The sequence below is a fragment of the Salmo salar genome, chromosome ssa04 (assembly GCF_905237065.1).
Source record: "Salmo salar chromosome ssa04, Ssal_v3.1, whole genome shotgun sequence".
NCBI classification, from domain to species: domain Eukaryota; kingdom Metazoa; phylum Chordata; class Actinopteri; order Salmoniformes; family Salmonidae; genus Salmo; species Salmo salar.
This window is the reverse complement of record NC_059445.1, coordinates 86,106,110-86,122,961: the sequence shown is the minus strand read 5'-3', so window position 1 is coordinate 86,122,961 and position 16,852 is coordinate 86,106,110. Positions and strand designations below refer to the sequence as shown.

Genomic DNA, 16,852 nt, shown 5'->3' with positions numbered 1-16,852 from the left:
GGCAGAACGGGTGTTGTATGTGGAGGATGAGGGCTGCAGTAGATATCTCAGATAGGGGGGAGGGGGGAGTGAGGCCTAAGAGGGTTTTTATAGATAAGCATCAACCAGTGGGTCTTGCGACGGGTATACAGAGATGACCAGTTTACAGAGGAGTACAGAGTGCAGTGATGTGTCCTATAAGGAGCATTGATGGCAAATCTGATGGCTGAATGGTAAAGAACATCTAGCCGCTCGAGAGCACCTTTACCTGCCGATCTATAAATTATGTCTCCGTAATCTAGCATGGGTAGGATGGTCATCTGAATCAGGGTTAGTTTGGCAGCTGGGTGAAAGAGGAGCGATTATGATAGAGGAAACCAAGTCTAGATTTAACTTTAACCTGCAGCTTTGATATGTGCTGAGAGAAGGACAGTGCACCGTCTAGCTATACTCCCAAGTACTTGCATGAGGTGACTACCTGAAGCTCTAAACCCTCAGAGGTAGTAACAACACCTGTGGGGAGAGGGCCATTCTTCTTACCAAACCACATGACCTTTGTTTTGGAGGTGTTCAGAACAGAGAAAGCTTGTCGGACACCAAGCAAGCTTTGTTGTAGAGTGTTCAACACAATATCCAGGGAGGGGCCAGCTGAGTATAAGACTGTATCATCCGCATATAAATGGATGAGAGAGCTTCCTATTGCCTGAGCTATATTGTTGATGTAAATTGAGAAGATCGAGCCTTGGGGTACTCCCTTGGTGACAGGCAGTGGCTGAGACAGCAGATGTTCTGATTTTATACACATGACACTCTTTGAGAGAGGAAGTTAGCAAACCAGGCCAAACCAGGCCCTCAGAGACACCAATACAGCTTAGCCGGCCCACAAGAATGGAATGGTCTACCGTATCAAAAGCTTTGGCCAAGTCAATAAAAATAGCAGCACAACATTTCTTAGAATCAAGTGCAATGGGGACATCATTGAGGACCTTTAAACATCCATAACCTGAGCGGAAACCAGATTCCAGACCAGAGAGAATACTATAGACATCAAGAAAGCCAGTCAGTTGATTATTGACAAGTTTTTTTCCAACACTTTTGATAAACAGGACCAAATAGAAATAGGCCTATAAGAGTTAGGATCAGCTTGATCTCCCCTTTTAAATAAAGGACGAACCGTCGCTGCCTTCCAAGCAATGGGAACCTCCCCAGAAAGGAGAGACCGGTTAAAAAGGTCAGAGATATCGCTTGGCGATGATAGGGGCAGCAACCTTAAAGAAGAAAGGGTCTAAACCATCTGACCCAGATGTTTTTTTGGGGTCAAGTTTCAGGAGCTCCTTAATCACCTCGGACTCAGTGACTGCCTGCAGGGATAAACTTTGTTGCGGAGCAGGGGGGGAAAAAAGAGGTAGAAGCATCGGGGATAGTCGCATTAGAAGGGCTGGGAGATGAGGAAATGTTGGACGGGCAATGAGGCGTGGCTGAGTCAAATAGGAATCCTGACTTAATGAAGTGGTGATTAAAGAGCTCAGCCATGTGCTCGTTGTCAGTAACAACCACATCATCAACATTAAGGGACATGGACAGCTGTGAGGAGGGAGAGTTTATACTCCAGGTCTTTAACCGTTTTCCAGAACTTCTTGGGGGTTAGACCCACAGAGAGAAAACTGCTCCTTTAAAGTAACTAACTTTGGCCATCCGGATAGCCTGAGTGCACTTATTACTCATTTGCCTGAACGAGAGCCAGTCAGTGTGCTGAGCCTTTCGCCAAGTATACTGCTCAAAAAATAAAGGGAACACTTAAACAACACATCCTAGATCTGAATGAATGAAATATTCTTATGAAATACTTTTTTCTTTACATAGTTGAATGTGCTGACAACAAAATCACACAAAATAATCAATGGAAATCCAATTTATCAACCCATGGAGGTCTGGATTTGGAGTTACACTCAAAATGAAAGTGGAAAACCACACTACAGGCTGATCCAACTTTGATGTAATGTCCTTAAAACAAGTCAAAATGAGGCTCCGTAGTGTGTGTGGCCTCCACGTGCCTGTATGACCTCCCTACAACGCCTGGGCATGCTCCTGATGAGGTGGCGGATGGTCTCCTGAGGGATCTCCTCCCAGACCTGGACTAAAGCATCCGCCAACTCCTGGACAGTCTGTGGTGCAACGTGGCGTTGGTGGATGGAGCAAGACATGATGTCCCAGATGTGCTCAATTGGATTCAGGTCTGGGGAACGGGCGGGCCAGTCCATAGCATCAATTCCTTCCTCTTGCAGGAACTGCTGACACACTCCAGCCACATGAGGTCTAGCATTGTCTTGCATTAGGAGGAACCCAGGGCCAACCGCACCAGCATATGGTCTCACAAGGGGTCTGAGGATCTCATCTCGGTACCTAATGGCAGTCAGGCTACCTCTGGCGAGCACATGGAGGGCTGTGCGGCCCCACTAAGAAATGCCACCCCACACCATGACTGACCCACCGCCAAACCGGTCATGCTGGAGGATGTTGCAGGCAGCAGAACGTTCTCCACGGCGTCTCCAGACTCTGTCACGTCTGTCACGTGCTCAGTGTGAACCTGCTTTCATCTGTGAAGAGCACAGGGCGCCAGTGGCGAATTTGCCAATCTTGGTGTTCTCTGGCAAATGCCAAACCTCCTGCATGGTGTTGGGCTGTAAGCACAACCCCCACCTGTGGACGTCGGGCCCTCATACCACCCTCATGGAGTCTGTTTCTGACCGTTTGAGCAGACACATGCACATTTGTGGCCTGCTGGAGGTCATTTTGCAGGGCTCTGGCAGTGCTTCTCCTGCTCCTCCTTGCACAAAGGCGGAGGTAGCGGTCCTGCTGCTGGGTTGTTGCCCTCCTACGGCCTCCTCCACGTCTCCTGATGTACTGGCCTGTCTCCTGGTAGCGCCTCCATGCTCTGAACAGTACGCTGACAGACACAGCAAACCTTCTTGCCACAGCTCGCATTGATGTGCCATCCTGGATGAGCTGCACTACCTGAGCCACTTGTGTGGGTTGTAGACTCCGTCTCATGCTACCACTAGAGTGAAAGCACCGCCAGCATTCAAATGTGACCAAAACATCAGCCAGGAAGCATAGGAACTGAGAAGTGGTCTGTGGTCCCCACCTGCAGAACCACTCCTTTATTGGGGGTGTCTTGCTAATTGCCTATAATTTCCACCTGTTGTCTATTCCATTTGCACAACAGCATGTGACATTTATTGTCAATCAGTGTTGCTTCCTAAGTGGACAGTTTGATTTCACAGAAGTGTGATTGACTTGGAGTTACATTGTGTTGTTTAAGTGTTCCCTTTATTTTTTTTGAGCAGTGTATATTCGTAATGAGTATATCTATTTTTTTGTCTTCATCTGTTGTGGTCTAGTACTGTCTTTCTGCTAGCCAGGGCCATGTACTTTAAGTTCTGTCTGTTTTCCCAGTGGTTTACTTGGAGTGTGAACAGCTGACTGCTCATAAGTTGCAGATAGTTGTTGACACATCACCCAGGATTAAGGGGCAGGGCAATGTAACTTGTTTTGGTAATCAGTGGTTGTATTGGAAGGCGAGTGGTTTAATCTTCGTTTTTTTGTGTGTGTGTGTATATAACCAGCTTCTCAGGCTCTATCCAGGGGGCCTGATTATATACAGTATATTTACGGTCCCTGACCATTTTATCCTTGTTTGCACAACCACAGTCTTTAAGCAGACACAGCTCATAACCTGTTCAACGATTCACTCCCTGTACTTTCTCATGGGATTAGAACCCATCTCCCTGCACTTCCTCATGGGATTAGAACCCATCTCCCTGCACTTCCTCATGGGATTAGTACCCATCTCCCTGCACTTCCTCATGGGATTAGAACCCATCTCCCTGTAATTTCTCATGGGATTAGTACCCATCTCCCTGTACTTCCTCATGGGATTAGTACCCATCTCCCTGTACTTCCTCATGGGATTAGTACCGATCTCCCTGCACTTCCTCATGGGATTAGTACCCATGTCCTTGTCCATCCGAGGTGAAGGAAATCCATCTATTAGTCGATTATTCTAACACCATGAAAACTCCCCTTTTATCTAGAACTCCTTAGCATCACTGTTCAGGTAGTATTGGTTCTGTTTTCATGTCCAGACGCTTCTCCTGTTTTATCTCTACGTTTATTATTATTATTATTATTATTATTATTCAACTCACCACCTGCTTCCTGACTTCTAGCGTCACCGTTACAGCGGAATAAGGGTCATGGTCCTTTAGTTCCGTTGAAGGGAAATTACATTCTAGATGATTCTGTGCTTCCAAATTTGTGGGAACAGTTTGGGGACCCTTTTCGTGTTTCAGCATGACAATGCCCCCCCCCCGTGCACAAAGCGAGGTCCATACAGAAATGGTTTGTTGAGATCAGTGTGGAAGAACTTGACCTGGCCTGCACAGAGCACTGACCTCAACCCCATCGAACACCTTTGGGATGAATTGGAACACCGACTACGAGCCAGGGACTAATCGCCCGACATCAGTGCCCGACCTCACTAACGCTCGTTGCTGAATGGAAGCAAGTCCCCTCAGCAATATTCCAACATCTAGTGGAAAGCCTTCCCAGAAGAGTGGAGGCTGTTATAACAGCAAAGGGGGGGGGGGATCAACTCCATATTAATCCCCATGATCTTGGAATGAGATTTTCGACCAGCAGGTGTCCACATACCTATGGACATGTAGCGTATTTCCCTCAGATTACACAGACCCACAAAGAATTAGAAAATAAATCCAGTCTATAACAACACAGCCGGGGGGCATATGAATACAAGACCATCTAGAGACAGAGGGCAGAACCATGTCAAACTACCCTGTTGTTAGTTCTATGGACTGTAGAACGGAATCTTGCATTGTATCGTGTGTGTGTGTGTGTGTGTGTGTGTGTGTGTGTGTGTGTGTGTGTGACTAGGTAAGGGGTGTGTGTGAGACTAGGTAAGGGGTGTGTGTGAGACTAGGTAAGGGGTGTGTGTGTGTGACTAGGTAAGGGGTGTGTGTGTGACTAGGTAAGGGGTGTGTGTGTGTGTGACTAGGTAAGGGGTGTGTGTGAGACTAGGTAAGGGGTGTGTGTGAGACTAGGTAAGGGGTGTGTGTGAGACTAGGTAAGGGGTGTGTGTGTGACTAGGTAAGGGGTGTGTGTGTGTGACTAGGTAAGGGGTGTGTGTGAGACTAGGTAAGGGTGTGTGTGTGACTAGGTAAGGGGTGTGTGTGTGACTAGGTAAGGGGTGTGTGTGTGTGTGTGTGTGTGTGTGTGTGTGTGTGTGTGTGTGTGTGTGTGTGTGTGTGTGTGTGTGTGTGTGTGTGTGTGTGTTCTCTTACCGACACAACGGTTCCACATGGTCTTTGTCCAAGAAGTCATGGTCCCTCCTTACTGACAATATATCTATAGGAAACTGGGAGTCTGAGAGAGAGAGAGAGAGAGAGAGAGAGAGAAAGGGGAGAGAGAGAGAGAAGAGGGGAGAGAGAGAGAGAGAGAGAGATAAGGGGAGAGAGAGAGATAAGGGGGAGAGAGAGATAAGGGGAGAGAGAGAGAAGGGGGAGAGAGATAGAAGGGGGAGAGAGAGAAGGGGGAGAGAGATAGAAGGGGGAGAGAGAGAAGGGGGAGAGAGAGAGAAGGGGGAGAGAGAGAAGGGAGAGAGAGAGAGAGAAGGGGAGAGAGAGAGAGAAGGGGAGAGAGAGAAGGGGAGAGAGAGAGAAGGAGAGAGAGAGAGAGAGAGAGAAGGGGAGAGAGAGAAGGGGAGAGAGAGAGAGAGAAGGGGGGAGAGAGAAGGAGAGAGAGAGAGAGAGAGAGAGAGAGAGAGAGAGAGAGAGAGAGAGAGAGAGAGAGAGAGAGAGAGAGAGAGGGGAGAGAGAGAGAGAGAGAGGGGGAGAGAGAGAAGGGGAGAGAGAGAGAGAGAGAGAGGGGGAGAGAGAGAAGGGGAGAGAGAGAAGGGGAGAGAGAGAGAGAAGGGGGGGAGAGAGAAATCTGAAGGGGATGCATTTTTGCTCGTGGTTCTGCGTACCCACATTCACACCCTATTGGTCCCCGAGGGCAGACAGGATAATAGCCAGGTACACACACACACACACACACACACACACACACACACACACACACACACACACACACACACACACACACACACACACACACACACACACACACACACACACACACACACACACACACACACACAGTTATCAGTCATTATTTCACACACAGACAGGATAGGAGAGCGGAACGCTATAAGGAGAAACACAACTGGCTTCTCAATATGAAAGACAACAGCTGTATAAATCTATCTTTCTATCCCGTACAGTGGACTGCTGTGTGCTTACCTTCGTAGAGCTGGGCGTACTGTGGGAACCCTGCAGCCCTCAGCCAATCACAAGCCTCCTTGGCCTCAATCTCTGTAAGAGAGAGTCGCATTAGGAATACAGACACACTTCTGCCAATAATACCTTTATTGATGGAAAGAATAAGAGAAAAATGAGAGAGAGAGAAGGATAGAGAGAGAAGGATAGAGAGAGAGAGGATAGAGAGAGAAGGATAGAGAGAGAAGGAGAGAGAGAGAAGGATAGAGAGAGAAGGATAGAGAGAGAAGGATAGAGAGAGAGAGGATAGAGAGAGAAGGATAGAGAGAGAAGGATAGAGAGAGAGAGGATAGAGAGAGAAGGATAGAGAGAGAAGGAGAGAGAGAGAAGGATAGAGAGAGAAGGATAGAGAGAGAAGGAGAGAGAGAGAAGGATAGAGAGAGAAGGATAGAGAGAGAGAGGATAGAGAGAGAAGGATAGAGAGAGAAGGAGAGAGAGAGAAGGATAGAGAGAGAAGGATAGAGAGAGAGAGAGTGTGAAATTCAAAAGGTTGGGGAACAGAACCATATTTCGGTAATCCAACCAGTTGAAAATATCCGTTGGTACTTAATGAATATGATGTCAGATCAGTTGTCGTCTGAGACATTATTACTGATGACAGGACGACATAAACTGTATCTTGTAAAATCTACACATTCTAGTTATCAGATTCACATGGAATTGTTGTGCAATTTAAATGTTTAAATATGAAACTATTTGTGAAAAGATGAAATGTAATTTTAGCTTCTTAAATGAGAGAACGGTTTGTTATAGAGTAAACTCTGCTCACTCAGAGGCCCCGCCCAAGTGAACAGGCATTGGTTGTAAACTATGAAACACGCCCTTCTTTCACCACGATATAAACCCGCTGACGAAAATTCTACTTCCTGTTCCAGGGATGTGAGAACTTGGGGTCCCCGCGTTAAAAAGTACAAGGTCACCTACAGGACTAAGCCAACCTCAGCGTGAGCTCTGGGTGAACGACAAGAACCAATTGAAATTAGCATTGAATTTCAACTCTACCAGCCAGAATATAGCATGAGCTTAAAGTATGGCAACTTGGTATGAACTTTGAACTCTTATTCACAAAAGAAGTGATACATCCTAGCCGTTGCGTTAGCGCAGCAACTGTAGACGTGGGCTAGGAGAGGACGGACAGAGTATCTGACCCCCACCACACGACGACGGTACTACCAAGTATCCATTCTACCAACAGACATTCTTCAAGGGACAACCCGGCCTCCCATCTACGACCAACCGATCGAAGTGCAGCTCAGAGTAAATATTTATTGCATTTTCCTTTTTCAAATGGGCAGTTATTTAGAATGCATAAGATTCTGTATTTACGATAGAGTAGCTGCCTATGGCCCGATAGAGACAGAAATTATTTTTGTTCCTCAGTCTTCCCGCTCTTTCATTCAAAACCCAACCCCTCTTTCTTTGTGTATCCAGCCGTCATGTCTGTTCCATCCGCTAGGGACGTTTTCCTTTATGACATCATTTGTAATCAATGTATGATCCATTCTGTGTAGATGTAATTCTGTGTGATTTATTTAGGTATTTAGTAAATAAATAATTAAACCACATTTTGTATTGCTGATTCAACTTGTTAGCCAGGGTTCGTGAAGATAACCAAGAATTTACAACTTTCAGATGAGACTGAAATAAGGTGACGATTAAATATTGACTGCTATTCATATAAAAGATTACCAGGTCTTTAAGAGTTTATTCGGAAGATAACAGCTCTATAAACACTCTTTCGTGGTGCCCCGACTTTCTAGTTAATTACATTTACATGATTAGCTTAATCAGGTAATATTAATTACAGAAAATAAAGGAAAGCCGCACACTCTAAGAGCTCAGATGCAAAAATTTAATCACCAACGTTTCGACAGCGAAGCTGATTAAATTTTTGCATCTGAGCTCTTAGAGTGTGCGGCTTTCCTTTATTTTCTAGTGTTCTACTCCGCTAGCCAGCACCTCGCCTTTAAAGGTGTGCGTTTCTTTTTTCTAGATTAATATTAATTACAGAGAAAGGATTTTATACAATAGCATGTCATATCACTTAATCCGGCATAGCAAAACACACGACAGCTGCATTGAACCTTTGGTACGAAGAGTTAAACATTGAACCTTTGACGTAGCACAGAGTTCTTTTACAGAAAACACCAGAATGAAATCCTAATAGAGGAAGTAGAAGGAGGAGACTGACGAACACCTTTCCTGAGTTCTGTCGGTGGCACACCACCACCACCACCACACACTCACACCACCACCACACACACACTCACACCACCACCACCACACACACTCACACCACCACCACACACACTCACACCACCACCACCACACACACTCACACCACCACCACACACTCACACCACCACCACACACACACTCACACCACCACCACACACACACTCACACCACCACCACCACACACACTCACACCACCACCACACACACACGCACCACCACACACACACACACACACACACACACACAAGGCCACACCCCATCGACTCAACACTGCAGTTTCAAGTGGCCATTTATATATATGACACATTTTTCACCTGGCACACGTAATGCCCACACAGCTAAACTGGCAGGTGTGTGTGTGTGTGTGTGTGTGTTTATAAGCAAACCCTAATTAAAATACTATGCAGGGCCTTGTGCTGATTAGAGTTAATGAAGGCAGACAGACAGGCAGACACAGAGGGCAACACAGTGTGAGAACTCTCTTCTTCTCAGTGTCAAACATCCCAGAGAGAGAAGAGAAGAGAGAGAGAGAGGAGAGAGAGAGAGAGAGATGAAAGGAGAGAGAAAGAAGAGAGAGGGAGAGATGAGAGAGGAGACAGGAAACAAATTCTCACCATAATCCAACAATTACATACTTTCTCCTGCCACAACACTCTCTCTCTCTCTCTCTCTCTCTCTCTCTCTCGCTCTCTCTCTCTCTCTCGCTTCAATTTAAGGGGCTTTATTGGCATGGGAAACATATGTTTACATCGCCAAAGCAAGTGAAATGGATAATAAACAAAAAGGGAAATAAACAATATAAAATGAACAGTAAACATTACACTCACAAAAAGTTCCCAAGGAAAAGAGACATTTCAAATGTCATAATATGTCTTTATATATGTTGTAAACTATAAAACTAAAAATAAAGTCCCATACTCCATGTATAAACTCCCAGCAATGTAATGGGTATTTCCCAACGTTTCGGCATCACTGTTCCTTCCTCAGGGTGATGTCATGAGTACTTGAACCAGGTTATGTAGACAAACAGTGCAATTAGTGTAACCAATGACAATAGTGAGGGATGTGTCATAATGATTAAGTTAATTAAAATTAATCTGTGAAACTGTTAAAAAAAAAAAAATAAACATAGTATATGCCAATTGCACTGTTTGTCTACATAACCTGGTTCAAGTATTCATGACATCACCCTGAAGAAGGAACAGTGATGCCGAAACGTTGGTGATTTACCCATTAAATTAGTAAATACTCAATAAATCGCTGGGAGATTATACATGGAGTACGGGACTTTATTTATTTTGATAGTTTATTCGCCGTTAGTCAGCTCATGTTTTTTTTTTATATACAGTGTTGTAACGGTGTACAAATGGTTAAAGTACAAAAGGGAAAATAAATAAGCATAAATATGGGTTGTATTTACAATGGTGTTTGTTCTTCACTGGTTGACCTTTTCTTGTGGCAACGGGTCACACATCTTGCTGCTGTGATGGAACACTGATATTTCACCCAGTAGATACGGGAGTTTATCAACATTGGATTTGTTTTCTAATTCTTTGTTGATCTGTGTAATTTGAGGGAAATATGTGTCTCTAATATGGTCATACATTTGGCAGGAGGTTAGGAAGTGTAGCTCAGTTTCCACCTCATTTTGTGGGCAGTGTTGCACATAGCCTGTCTTCTCTTGAGAGCCAGGTCTGCCTACGGCGGCCTTTCTCAATAGCAAGGCTATGCTCACTGAGTCTGTACATAGTCAAAGCTTTCCTTAAGTTTGGGTCAGTCACAGTGGTCAGGTATTCTGCCACTGTGTACTCTCTGTTTAAGGCCAAATAGCATTCTAGTTTGCTCTGTTTTTTTGTTAATTCTTTCTCTCTCTTTCTCTCTGTCACACACCATAGAAGAAGAACTGTATCTGTGAGAAATTGAAAAATAAGAGTTAAAAGTCACTTGAAGTCCTCATAGTTCAGTCATAACGGTGACATGCAGAATGTCCTTTATCCAATAGCATAGTAATATTCCATCCACATAAAACTCATCCAGACTAAAAGGTTCCACTTTGCCACGATGCCTCTGCTCTCCTTCTCTCTCTCTTCCTCCTCTCCCTCTCTCTGTTCCCTTTGCTTGTGCTGTCTTTCTTTCCCTCTCTTGCACTCTCCTTTCTCTCGCTCTCTCTGGCTCCCTGCTGCTTTTTGTCTCTCTCTCTCTCTCTCTCTCTCTCTCTCTCTCTCTCTCTCTCTCTCTCTCTCTCTCTCTCTCTCTCTCTCTCTCTCTCTCTCTCTCTCTCTCTCTCATGGAAAATTGTAAGAATAAAGAAAAACCCTTGAATGAGTAGGTGTTGAAACTTTTGACTGGTTACTGTATTAAAAGGGATATGTCAGTTTTCAGCATGTTAGACCTAAAGTTTCACTTACTTTTAGTGTTGAAGCATCATCCAGACAATTGTCCATTCCTGAGATTTTTTTGGCTGGCTTAGATGCTTGCATGAGTCATATAGCTGTGTTGGCCTAACTCACCCCAAAAATGTGCTTCAAAATGTCTCCACATACAATTCTAAAGACCATAATGTTTTCACGAGGCCTGTAGAAAAATGTGATATTGTTTTTTTATTGCAAACATCGGCAATTGTGCTTTTGAAAAAAACAGACTAGCTACTTCAGCTGAATTACGTTACCATAGTTGTTCTGCTCATGTAAAAAACAAGTCTGACAGAGTAGGCGTGTCAACACAAAGAAATACAGATAAGGAAAACAAGCAGTATGTCACTAGCTAGGACAGGGATAAGGATACGGATCGCCTCGGTGTCACTAGCCAGGACAGGGATACGGATCGCCTCGTGTCACTAGCCAGGACAGGGATAAGGATCGCCTCGGTGTCACTAGCCAGGACAGAGATACGGATCGCCTCGGTGTCACTAGCCAGGACAGGGATAAGGATCGCCTCGGTGTCACTAGCTAGGACAGGGATAAGGATACGGATCGCCTCGGTGTCACTAGCTAGGACAGGGATAAGGATACGGATCGCCTCGGTGTCACTAGCTAGGACAGGGATACGGATCGCCTCGTGTCACTAGCCAGGACAGGGATAAGGATACGGATCGCCTCGGTGTCACTAGCTAGGACAGGGATAAGGATCGCCTCGTGTCACTAGCCAGGACAGGGATAAGGATACGGATCGCCTCGGTGTCACTAGCTAGGACAGGCATAAGGATAGGGATCGCCTCGGTGTCACTAGCTAGGACAGGGATAAGGATACGGATCGCCTCGGTGTCACTAGCTAGGACAGGGATACGGATCGCCTCTGTGTCACTAGCTAGGACAGGGATAAGGATACGGATCGCCTCGGTGTCACTAGCCAGGACAGGGATACGGATCGCCTCGGTGTCACTAGATAGGACAGGGATAAGGATCGCCTCGGTGTCACTAGCTAGGACAGGGATAAGGATCGCCTCGGTGTCACTAGCCAGGACAGGGATAAGGATCGCCTCGGTGTCACTAGCTAGGACAGGGATAAGGATCGCCTCGGTGTCACTAGCTAGGACAGGGATAAGGATCGCCTCTGTGTCACTAGCCAGGACAGGGATAAGGATCGCCTCGGTGTCACTAGATAGGACAGGGATAAGGATAGCCTCGGTGTCACTAGCTAGGACAGGGATACGGATACGGATCGCCTCGGTGTCACTAGCTAGGACAGGGATAAGGATAAGGATCGCCTCGGTGTCACTAGCTAGGACAGGGATAAGGATAAGGATCACCTCGGTGTCACTAGATAGGACAGGGATAAGGATAGCCTCGGTGTCACTAGCCAGGACAGGGATACGGATAGCCTCGGTGTCACTAGCTAGGACAGGGATAAGGATCGCCTCGGTGTCACTAGATAGGACAGGGATAAGGATAGCCTCGGTGTCACTAGCTAGGACAGGGATAAGGATCGCCTCGGTGTCACTAGATAGGACAGGGATAAGGATCGCCTCGGTGTCACTAGCCAGGACAGGGATAAGGATAAGGATCACCTCGGTGTCACTAGCTAGGACAGGGATAAGGATAAGGATCACCTCGGTGTCACTAGATAGGACAGGGATAAGGATAGCCTCGGTGTCACTAGCTAGGACAGGGATACGGATAGCCTCGGTGTCACTAGCTAGGACAGGGATAAGGATCGCCTCGGTGTCACTAGCTAGGACAGGGATAAGGATCGCCTCGGTGTCACTAGCTAGGACAGGGATACGGATCGCCTCGGTGTCACTAGCTAGGACAGGGATAAGGATCGCCTCGGTGTCACTAGCCAGGACAGGGATAAGGATAAGGATCGCCTCGGTGTCACTAGATAGGACAGGGATAAGGATCGCCTCGGTGTCACTAGATAGGACAGGGATAAGGATCGCCTCGGTGTCACTAGATAGGACAGGGATACGGATCGCCTCGGTGTCACTAGCTAGGACAGGGATAAGGATAAGGATCACCTCGGTGTCACTAGATAGGACAGGGATAAGGATAGCCTCGGTGTCACTAGCTAGGACAGGGATACGGATAGCCTCGGTGTCACTAGCTAGGACAGGGATAAGGATCGCCTCGGTGTCACTAGCTAGGACAGGGATAAGGATCGCCTCGGTGTCACTAGCTAGGACAGGGATACGGATCGCCTCGGTGTCACTAGCTAGGACAGGGATAAGGATCGCCTCGGTGTCACTAGCTAGGACAGGGATAAGGATAAGGATCGCCAAGATGTCACTAGCTAGGACAGGGATACGGATAGCCTCGGTGTCACTAGCTAGAACAGGGATAAGGATCGCCTCGGTGTCACTAGCTAGGACAGGGATAAGGATCGCCAAGATGTCACTAGCCAGGACAGGGATACGGATCGCCTTGGTGTCACTAGCTAGGACAGGGACAGGGATATACGGATTTCCTAGATGTCTTAAAATTAACCACAATAATTAATAAGGATAGTATCATACCTCATGTAGTCTAACCCATAGTCCTATATGTTTTAATAAGGTTAGTAGTCCATAGTCCTATATGTTTTAATAAGGTTAGTAGCCCATAGTCCTATATGTTTAATAAGGTTAGTATCACACCTCATGTAGCCTAGCCCATAGGCCTATATGTTTAATAAGGTTAGTAGCCCATAGTCCTATATGTTTAATAAGGTTTGTATGACAACTAAAGTGTCCAAATAACTTCTTCAAATGAAGCCCATTAATCCGCTCTACGAGGAGGATGAGGGAGGAGAAAAGAGAGGAGGATGAGGGTGGAGAAGAGAGGAGAGAGGATGAGGGAGGAGAGGAGAGAGGAGGATGAGGGAGGAGAGGAGAGAGGAGGATGAGGGAGGAGAAGAGAGAGGAGGATGAGGGAGGAGAGGAGGAGGAGGGAGGAGGAGGGAGAGGAGGATGAGGGAGGAGAAGAGAGGAGAGAGGATGAGGGAGGAGAGGAGAGAGGAGGATGAGGGAGGAGAAGAGAGAGGAGGATGAGGGAGGAGATGTGAGAGGAGGATAAGGGAGGAGATGTGAGAGGAGGATAAGGGAGGAGAGGAGAGAGGAGGAGGGAGGAGATGTGAGAGGAGGATGAGGGTGGAGAAGAGAGAGGAGGATGAGGGAGGAGAGGAGGAGGAAAGGGGAGGATAAGGGAGGAGAGGAGAGAGGAGGATGAGGGTGGAGAAAAGAGAAGAGGAGAGAGGAGAAGAGAGGAGGATGGAACAGGAGAGGATGGGAGTGAGAGGAGAGGAGAGGAGAGGAGGAGGGAGGAGAGGAGAGAGGAGGTGCCTAGGGTACGGTGAAACGTTCTACGTTCTATCTCCAGATTTCATGAAGGGTGTGTGTACAGGTTGGTTACTCCAACACACAGATAGCTGTGGTGGAATCAGAGTGGTTTAACCAGAAGTGGGTATCAGGGAGGGTCTGAGGCAACAGGTTGACAGAGAGAGACAGGGAGACAGGAAGCAACCGACAGAGAAAGACAGGGACAGACAGACAAGAGCAGACAGGGACAGACAGACAAGAGCAGACAGGGACAGACAGACAAGAGCAGACAGGGACAGACAGACAAGAGCAGACAGGGACAGACAGACAAGAGCAGACAGGGACAGACAGACAAGAGCAGAGAGGGACAGACAGACAAGAGCAGACAGTGAGAGACAGACAAGAGCAGACAGTGAGAGACAGACAAGAGCAGACAGGGACAGACAGACAAGAGCAGACAGGGACAGACAGACAAGAGCAGACAGGGACAGACAGACAAGAGCAGACAGGGACAGACAGACAAGAGCAGACAGGGACAGACAGACAAGAGCAGACAGGGACAGACAGACAGACAGACAGACAGACAGACAGACAGACAGACAGACAGACAGACAGACAGACAGGGAGCGAGGGAGACAGGGAGACAGGGAGACAGGGAGCGAGGGAGACAGGGAGACAGGGAGACAGGGAGAGAGACAGACAGGGAGACAGGGAGACAGGGAGAGAGACAGGGAGACAGGGAGACAGGGAGAGAGACAGACAAGGAGAGAGACAGACAGGGAGAGAGACAGACAGGGAGAGAGATAGACAGGGAGAGAGATAGACAGGGAGAGAAACAGACAGGGAGAGAGACAGACAGGGAGAGAGACAACTCATCTCCTCAACAACACCATCAGCACCTTCAGTAACACCAAGGACCCTGACAGAGGTAGACTACAGCACCTTCAGTAACACCAAGGACCCTGACAGAGGTAAACAGCACCTTCAGTAACACCAAGGACCCTGACAGAGGTAGACTACAGCACCTTCAGTAACACCAAGGACCCTGACAGAGGTAGACTACAGCACCTTCAGTAACACCAAGGACCCTGACAGAGGTAGACTACAGCACCTTCAGTAACACCAAGGACCCTGACAGAGGTAGACTACAGCACCTTCAGTAACACCAAGGACCCTGACAGAGGTAGACTACAGCACCTTCAGTAACACCAAGGACCCTGACAGAGGTAGACTACAGCACCTTCAGTAACACCAAGGACCCTGACAGAGGTAGACTACAGCACCTTCAGTAACACCAAGGACCCTGACAGAGGTAGACTACAGCACCTTCAGTAACACCAAGGACCCTGACAGAGGTAAACTACAGCACCTTCAGTAACACTTAAAGCCTGTGGATATAATGCATTATGAAGGTGCTATAATGCACCATAGTGTCTGTCCTAAGCGAGGAACCCCTGTAGGTATAACACAGTTATAGTGCATCATAAGACCGCTATAAGCACATACCCCAGCTTGAGAGAGAGCCTGGTGAGCAGCTGATGGCGTGAGCGTTGTCTGGGGGGGGGGGGAGTGACCAAGTCTCAGGGAGATGTCCTGTCCATCAGGGGTCATGACCTCCAGACACGCCCGGATACCCTCATACTCACCCTCATCCTCACCCTCATCCTCATCCTCACCCTCATCCTCATCCTCATCGTCTCCGGCACAGTCTCGGTCTGTGTCTTACTCTCTCTGTCTCGGTCTCTGTCACTGTAAATGTGTCTCTCACTCTCTCTGTGTCGCTCCCTCTCATGATCACTGTGCTTCTCTCTCTCTATCTCTCACTCGCCCACCCACTCTCACTGTCACTCTCCCTGTTTCTGTCTCTGTCTCTATGTCCCTCTCCATGTCCCTCTCCATGTCACTCTCCATGTCCCTCTCACTGTCACTCTCCATGTCCCTCTCCATGTCCCTCTCCATGTCACTCTCCATGTCCCTCTCCATGTCTCTCTCTCCCTGTCACTCTCCATGTCCCTCTCCATGTCACTCTCCCTGTCACTCTCCATGTCACTCTCCCTGTCACTCTCCATGTCACTCTCCATGTCACTCTCCCTGTCACTCTCCCTGTCCCTCTCCATGTCCCTCTCCATGTCCCTCTCCATGTCCCTCTCCATGTCCCTCTCCATGTCCCTCTCTCTGTCCCTCTCCATGTCACTCTCCCTGTCACTCTCCCTGTCACTCTCCCTGTCCCTCTCCCTGTCCCTCTCTCTGTCCCTCTCTCTGTCCCTCTCTCTGTCACTCTCCCTGTCACTCTCCCTGTCACTCTCCCTTTCTATGTCCCTCTCACTGTCAATGTCCCTCTCCCTGTCCCTCTCCCTGTCCCTCTCCCTGTCACTCTCCCTGTCACTCTCCCTTTCTATGTCCCTCTCCCTGTCAATGTCCCTCTCACTGTCCCTCTCCATATCCCTGCCTCTGTCTCTTTGTCCCTCTCACTGTCACTCTCCCTGTCTTTCTCGATGTCCATCTCACT

General features: G+C 47.5%; 1 protein-coding gene across 1 annotated transcript in view; it reads right to left on the bottom strand.

The window, feature by feature from the left end:
* Positions 1 to 16,852, bottom strand: part of LOC106604017 (stAR-related lipid transfer protein 13) — an 84,707-nt gene that overhangs the window by 50,377 nt on the left and 17,478 nt on the right. The window contains 2 exon segments of the mRNA XM_045717438.1: positions 5,340 to 5,421; positions 6,339 to 6,410. Of these exon segments, the coding sequence (XP_045573394.1) occupies positions 5,340 to 5,421; positions 6,339 to 6,410 (154 nt within the window).